General features: G+C 33.4%; 1 protein-coding gene across 1 annotated transcript in view; it reads left to right on the top strand.

Moving 5' to 3' along the window:
* LOC117120240 (LIM and senescent cell antigen-like-containing domain protein 2) overlaps positions 1-7,604 on the top strand; it is a 14,491-nt gene extending 6,887 nt beyond the window's left edge. Inside the window, exons 8-11 of the mRNA XM_033265254.1 lie at positions 580-730; positions 2,556-2,697; positions 3,250-3,325; positions 4,236-7,604. Of these exons, the coding sequence (XP_033121145.1) occupies positions 580-730; positions 2,556-2,697; positions 3,250-3,325; positions 4,236-4,362 (496 nt within the window). The 3' untranslated portion in view covers positions 4,363-7,604. The remainder of the gene's footprint in view (positions 1-579; positions 731-2,555; positions 2,698-3,249; positions 3,326-4,235) is intronic.
* The last annotated feature ends 873 nt before the right edge of the window (positions 7,605-8,477 follow it).

The following is an 8,477-nucleotide window of genomic DNA, read 5'->3' as shown; positions in this document are numbered from 1 at the left end:
ATAGAACACTTTGAGGTATTTAACACCTTTTAGAATTTTCAGTTTATTAGTGTCTTATGTCACTATTTAATTACTGGTGATTAATAATTTGGCACATGGCCTATCTAGGAGTATTGACATAGGGTTTGTGGGGAGACTGCACATACATTGGTTTTAACCTATTACCACACAATAACTTTGCTGTCCTGCAATATTTATGTTGCTGCGCTATATAAATGTTATTTATGCATAATTCCTTTTTACCTAAGGCTTGTTTTGACTCATTACAAACCAAGGCCTGTTGCTACCGGGCCTTTTTCTTTAGTACCTTAAGCTTGTTTTCCATAGAATCAATACACAGACGCTGCAGCGTTTTAACTGCAATTCTTGCACTGCGTAGCTGTCCCCCGATGCAATTGGAAATGCTCCCTGATTCAACCGACCAATTAGCATCGCCAAAGGAGTTGACGATATCGTGTAGTGATTTTTATGGAAACCGTGCTTTAGAATTTCCACAACTTTCCAACTTAGTTAGATTCAAATGTAAAAGCACTTCTAAATGCTGCTAATAATCATTGTTAATTTCTAATTGATAATCAGAGAGGAGTTAACGGCTAGTGCACGTGAATTACGAGCGGAGCTGTATTGCTTACCATGCCACGACAAGATGGGAATCCCAATTTGTAGTGCTTGTCATCGTCCTATAGAGGAACGTATTGTAACTGCACTTGGAAAACAGTGGCATGTTGAGGTAAGTGAGAAGTAGCAGTTCAAGTTCTTTTGATCAGTGCATTTCTCATGTATTAGTAAGTCCTAGAAAATAACAATGCAGAAAATATGGTTATGGTATTAAAGTCCGGCTCTGGAGGAAAAACATTTTTGGATATGTTGTACAGTACAACTGATTTTTCTAAGACACAAAAAGCATATTTGGCGAAAAAGTCGAGAACGGTAAATTAGATATTACGGATTTTTGAATATTTAAAAACTGGTGGGGAAGGGAAAAGTGCAAAAAAGGCTATTTACGGCCCCTTCCCCTCCAGTTTTTAAATATTCAAAAATGTGTATATCATTAACCGTTTAGAAAAAAAAGTTGTACAGTCGACCTTCCCATTTACGTACACCTTGGGCTGAAAGCAGTTCGTAATTGAGAAAATTTGTAAATGAGAATTTCCTAAGAATAGCACCCTCAAGTTTAAAAGCGCCAAGTTGTAGCCTATAATTAGGCCTGCCTACCAATATCTAGGCTTAATTTTGCATTTAAGTGTTCAATAAACATTTATAGAAATCGTTGAAGAATCAATTAAATGTTAATACAAGACAAACTAATATAATAAATATCGATTCATAATAGGCTAAGGAAATCGTTCCATGGATAGACCGACCTAATCTTCCATGTCACTATAGGCTGACTGTTCAACATACAGTGTGGTGGTTTACCTGGGCCTAACAGCAGCTCTCTGCTAACTATAGCTAGGCCTCTGTCCATAATTTATAGCAAATTAGTCGAGAAACATTGATATTAATTTGTATTAAAAGCACTGGGCTTATTATTTATTTTAAAGTCAAGGTATTTCTGTATAAATTAAAAAAAGAAACTGTTCCTATTTTTCCGACCTTCCTGACTTCCAAACATGTGGTTTTGGTACCTGTAACTAAAAATAGATCAGCTTGCTAATCGGTTTTTTTTTTTTTTTTTTTTTTTTTACATTTTTTTTTTTTTTTGACAGTGAAAAACAAATAATTAATACAGATGCTTATTGAATATCCGAACAGTGATTTATTCTTAAAAGGATAAAAGGTTGATGTTACCATACATTTATACTCGGACTAGCTGATTTGATTTACAGTGCATTTAGACCGCAGTTAACCATAAGTAGGGTAGGCCCCACCTGGTATAGGCTGCCCAGCCTTGCCCTTAGCCTAGACAAGGTAGGCCTACCACTGTAGCAGCATGCACTGCCTGCCCGAATTTCGCCTAGTTTTGATTATTTTACATCATGTATTGGTTTGACTTTTCTAAGCCTAAAGTAGTATGATGTATTTATGGAATGTACTGTATACTGTAACTAGTACTATGATGCAATTTTTAATGACCTTTTTAATGACCTTTGTAATTCGTTTTTCTTAAAATAAATAAAAATAGCATAAATAAGATGAATAAATCTAGCGATGACGTCATCGGCCGAGCGTTCGTAAAATAGAAGGTTCGTAAATGAGAAGTTCGTAAATGGGAAGGTCGACTGTAATTTTTTAAAAAAATGTATTTTACAATATACTTGCCTAAAAATGCCAAGGTCTTGGTTCAAATCTTGTGACATTTGTTTTCATTACTAAAGCTCTGTCCACACCATCAAATTTTGTGTGACAAATTTGTATGATGTCCCCATATAAGGTTATGATGATGTCATATTACAAATATGGGCAAATCACAGTTACTTGTCACATAGAATTTGATAGTGTGAACCTGATAATGATTCTTTATAGAGCATTATTCCATCCTGTAACTGGCTGGATTTGTGAAAAAATGCTAATGTGACACTGGTATAATACTAGTCTTTGTGATTATTCATTAGCATTTTGTGTGTGCCGTCTGTGAGAAGCCATTCCTAGGACACAAGCATTATGAGCGCAAGGGGAAAGCCTACTGCGAAACTCACTTCAACACTCTTTTTGGTAACATCTGCTTCCATTGCAACAAGGCTATTACTGGAGAAGGTATGCACTATTAATGCTCAATCTATGAATATTCATTTAGAACATTACTATTTTAAAGAATATTAATTTTAACCTTGGCCATTACTGATTCATTCAACAAAGCTCATTACTAACCATTTATGAATCAATCAATGAATCAGTGAAGGTAGGCACATTCATTCATGAATATTTATAGATTTCACGTGCATTAATGAATATTCAGTAAAGTTATTTTTAGTTTTAAGAGTATTTTGCTTGATCCTTCAACCTCATTTAACTATTTTCTTTTTGTAATATTCCTGAATAGCATTCATTTTTAAAGCCTCTTTAACTATTAAGCTCAGGTAAACATTAATTTGTATTTACATTAATTGATTGATCAAAACTCTTTTCCATAGTTCATACTTTTTAAGTGCTGTGAGACTCCAGCAAAGTGAGCTATGTAAATGCTAAAATATTATTCATTATTGATATATTGTTTAAGTATTTGTTTGATTTATTTTCTCCATATATTTATTTGCTGTCAAGTGTAATTTATCCAATTATTTTTTAAATTTTTTTTTTCCTTGATAGTGATGTGTACGATGAACAAATCATGGTGCGAGGAGCATTTTTTCTGCAGTTGCTGTGAAACACTTATGAACGCTAGGTGGGTGTATATCAGTATGTATAAATGTACAAAATCAGGAAATGTATAAATAAATGTCACTGAGGCGGATAACAGCCTTTTTAGACTTCGACTTTATCTTGTCACTCTGCTTATGCGGCTGTTTTGTTTCATATCTGGGGCAGATTTAGGGGTAAAAAGAAAAAGAAAAAATTGATCGCCCAAAACACCTCAGAGGTTATTTTCGGGCGTCTAGAACAGAACAGTTTCACGGGGGCATTCCCCCGGACCCTCTAGGGTAGTGTTATCTCGATCAGCCCCACTTTTGGCTGCCACTTTTGTACATCTCTGGATTCACCCCCTACATATTATAGGAAATACCCGTCCAAACACTTCAATTCTACTCTCTTGTTAAATATTAACATATCCATATGTATTAAACTAAACAAACAAAACCTTAAGTTAATTAGAAATTTTATGTGTGTGTTTGCTTTTCCACCGTCTTGCTGGATTTCTCAAACAGTCTACAGTTTTTTTTTTACACTGAAGATGTCGTACTGAATGCGAAGCAGCGGTTTGGCGCAGCGTGAAAGGTTTCCCAACTTTGAGGTCGGGGTTTCCCTCGCTGTGCATTTTGCTTTTGTCCTTGAGCAAGGCACTTTATATTCATTGCTTCTCTCCACCTAGGAGTCTAAATGGGTACTTGGTGGGGTTGCTTGCACATGCTTAAGCAACACTTAAGCATGTGGATCCAATGATCAGAGACATAAGCCCTTCGTATCTGCAAAGAAAGGCGCTATATAAATAACCAAATATGAAATGAATATGAATATGATTCTATTAAAAATGTTTTGAAGTTTTGCTATATTGTACATGAGTTTTTACAGGTAAGTACAGTCACAAAGCAAGACCGTAGACTGCATTATTAATTATGTTTAATTTTTCATTTCAGATCCAAATTCATTGAGTTTGATTTAAAGCCTGTCTGCAAAAAGTGCTACGATAGATTTCCCAACGAACTTAAACGACGACAGAAAAAAATTGAAGAACACAGCAGGAAATTTGGCAAGGAGAAATAAAAAAACAAATCCTTTATGCAATGAAAATTAATAATTGTAGGTCAGGTATTTCCAACTTTCTTGCAAAAACAATATTTTTGTTTGTGTTAATCCATACAAAATATGTTTTGATTTTGACCAAAATTTATTGTTTGAACCCCTTTAATATCAAGTGGTAGAGTACACTTAAACATAGTAACTAGTAATGGTATTAAAGGGAGTGTACAAGCTGGGACAGAACATTCTATTTCCACCTACTTTTATATATATATAGAATTTTCATGTTGGAAATGGTAGTATAGTATAAAATAATCAATAATATAGTCTGTTAAACAGCTATAGTTAAAATTAGTTGAAGATTCTCTTTGAGGGAAAAAAATATAATCATCTGGTGATAATTGACATTTCATGTGACCTTTCTAATCATGAATATTCATAACTTTTCTATGTTTTCTTATTTTTTTTCTCCATATTTTACATTTGTGTGTGTGTGCATTTTCTAAATATTACTAAATAACTACTTAACATGTCTTCCTGTGTACAGGTATATAAAAAAAATCAATTAGTGTAACTGAATTTTAGTGTGGGAGATATTTTCTTAATGATTGTAGTAGGTGCTATTATTGTATTTTAATTTAAGGATATGAAGAAGTAACGACCTTTTGATTTTATATCAAATTCTGATTGGTGCTCTAAATCACATGATATTGGAATGATGATTAGATATTGTCATAAAACATTCTTTAATGTGATTTAATATTTACCTTGTTTATGTGTTCTATTTTCTTTTATATAGCAACACTGTTAATACCCAAGCCAGCCATCTCATGTTATAACATCTGCTAGTTATTTATTAATTTGCATTAAACGCTTTTTGATAAAACTGTACATCGGTACTTAACATTCAATCTGTTTTGGGTATTGTCCCCAAGGGAGCAAGTTAAGTACATAACATGCTAATGCCAGTTCACCTGTCATAAGAGTATTGTCCCTAGGAATCATTATATAAATATGACATATTAACAATTTAATGATTTATGTGAAGATAAAATATATTTATTATTATTAATATTATTTAATTTGTATTGTAAGGAAAGCTAGCAATACCGCTAAGCTACTAAAATTAACAAAGCCCACAACACACAAAAAGTATTTAACTCTGCTCTCTTACATGAAAGGCAGTTTGGTGCAGAGATTTCTATTCAGGTTCTGAACCTCGTGGAAGGTTTGAACCACACTCTGACCATTCTCAGCCGGCCATGCTTAGTCAACCCAGCCTGCATTGTTGACAGGTCTGTGAAGTGGCTCACATGTTTCAGACCTAAGTGCGAGTATTTCATGGCTTATAAATGAAATTAATATTGTGGTTGCCTCTCATCAATATTGATAATAGCATCGGCTCAGTAGTACTGTATATGCTTGTGTTCGCATAGATTTTAGTGCAAGTTTTATCTCACATACAAGGCTGGTGGATGAGTTGTTTGTTTGGCCGATGAATTAGCTGTGTGCACAAAATCCTGTAGTTGAGGTGTTTGCATGTAACTCTTAGTAGTTGAGCTGCTGAATGTACTTGTGTCAAGGCAGGACTTTAGACAATAGAACTGAGAAGAAAAATATTGAATTTACAGGAATCAAAGGGTGTATTTCTACGAGATAGAAACGGTTCTCTTAACATTGATTGGTAATCAGATTACCAAATAAGGATGATAAACTGCACCACGAAAGATCATTCTTTGCCTGCTGGACACAGAATTGATTCCGTGTCAAAGAACAATTCTTCAGCACTATAAAAGAATGGGTTTTTTTTGTATGGGCCTCATTTATACTGCCATAGGAAATCGTTCTTTGAAAGAACCGTTCCTAGATACCGTTCACCTTAACCAGTGTAAACACACCCAAAGTAAAATAGTTTTATCTTTGCCATTGTATAGTTATTTAGATTATTAATTAAAGGCTGATAAAAATATGTTTGATATTTAATAGTTTTTGATTGTGAAAGTAATATGTATTATTTTGTAGATGTAATATTAATTTAAATTGTAGATTTAATATTAGTTTAAATTGTAGATTTACAGTAATATTACAGTAATTAAATTGTAGATACTTTTACATGATATTATACAAAGGGCCTTGCCAATACAATCTAATTTGAACTGTTCTAAAAATATTGTCATTATTAATGATAGAGGAACATTATTAATTATTTTGTTAACATCTTTATTGTATGACAGTTTATATACTGTATGACTTGCTGTGGAAAAGAGGCGAAAGAAAAAAAATTACATGAAATAAACTGGACTTTCCTAATTCAATAATGATTTAAATTGCTTAAAATACAATGAATTTAAATTTCATGATTAACCAATACTGTAATAAATTGTAAGTAGACAAAATATGAATTTACATACCTAATGTTATGTATAATTCTTCTTTTGTAGTTTTTGTAATAAATATTTATGGTAGTAAGCTTTACTAATAGTAATTCTGTTTAGTTTACTGTTAATTGATACTGTGGAGAAGTTTGGCGCAGTGGAAATAATTTGGTTCCCCAACCTCAAGTTCGGGGTTTCAATCCTTCGTTGTACATTTCGCTTATGTCCTTGAGCAAGGCACTCTATCTACAATGCTTCTATCTACCCAGCTGTATCAATGGGTACCAGCAAATAGTTGAGAGTAACCTGCGGTGGACCAGTGTCCCACCCATGGGGAGCATTACGCTCTCGTCCGCTACACGCTACCTGAACCTAGGGATAAGCTTCAGCCCATATGCGAGCCCCTGCGGCTTAGAAAGAATTTACTTTTTTGATTGATTACTGCCTATTTGTAGGACTTGTTTATGAGTATAAAACCTTAAAAATTTGACAGATTCTGTTTGTTTTACTCCACTATGAATACTGCAAAAGTAATATCCCTTAGAGCAAATAGACTTATTAACAATATATTTATTATTGAAGTGTGTATCAGTTTTTAAAATTTAATTTGTCAGTTTGTGTGATACATATACCAGTGGCTCAAAATTTTATAAAAACATTCTTTTGCGTTCCCCTTTAAAAAAAAAAAAACATATAAAGGCATAGTTTGCTACACCTGCAACCATCTGGGGTTACCAGATTCTAAGGTCATTAATAGGTATTAATTAACTAATTTTAGCAGATATAAATTAACTAAATTAGCTAAAGTTCTTCCCACCAGTATTGTTAATGATAATAATGTGTGCATCTTAGCAATTTTATACTTATTATTAAAGTGCATATGTGAATACATATCTTGCTTGTATCTGTTTGTTTTTTAAGCAGCATTTGATATTGAATTTCATGTAGTTAATATTAGTTATGAAACATGGGGAGAAGACCATTTTCGGTTTTGTATGTTGAAGAGGATTCAAGGTGGTCCAGAATACTGTCACTAAATTTTGAAGATTGAAACAATTTAGAAATGACAATTACTGTAATTCTGATATGAGACATGGTGGGACTGAGGTTTTCTAAACCAGCGTTATCTGTTCTCTCTTTGTATTATATCCATTTTTAGTTGTTGTTAAGCGCAGAGAGGCAGTTCTTGCAATATGCGCTATATAAAAATAGCAATTTATATTATTGGTATTATTCTCTCAGTGATAAAATTTCATTGTATACAAATTAAATATTATTTTATTAAATAAATAATACCGTACATTTGTGTTCCCCCCTCCCCCACAATTGTCGATTTTTTTTTTTTCTACCATGATTCAACCAAACACCGTTCAGCCACACGCGTAGCTTTCTCCTTCTTCCAAAAACTACGACAGGTATTATGTTTAGTAATACAGTATCCACATCATGGGCATTCGGTTATTAAGAAATGTGTGGTGTTGTTTACTGTAGTGATCTTTCTAGGACAGGTCTTATATTTATTTTTATCTTTAGCTCATGTGACTCATCCCATCATTTCTCCATACCGGATTTACTCGATCTTACAGGGTTTCAATACTAGACGATAACATATAGTGTCTAGCTCCCGAGGTGGCATAGACACTCAAATAGCACGCATCATCTGGCACTTTAGCAGCGTGTTCAAGCGACGCATACGCTGTAACAATGGAGCGGCTTTATTAAAAACTCCATGATGAAACGTCTGTTTTTTTTTTTTTCAATTTC

This window comes from Anneissia japonica, unplaced genomic scaffold (assembly GCF_011630105.1).
Source record: "Anneissia japonica isolate Jap-2015-1 unplaced genomic scaffold, ASM1163010v1 scaffold288290_len239259_cov183, whole genome shotgun sequence".
Classification (NCBI taxonomy): Eukaryota; Metazoa; Echinodermata; class Crinoidea; order Comatulida; family Comatulidae; genus Anneissia; species Anneissia japonica.
Note: the sequence above shows the minus strand (reverse complement) of the source record. Positions and strands in the feature narration are given on the sequence as shown.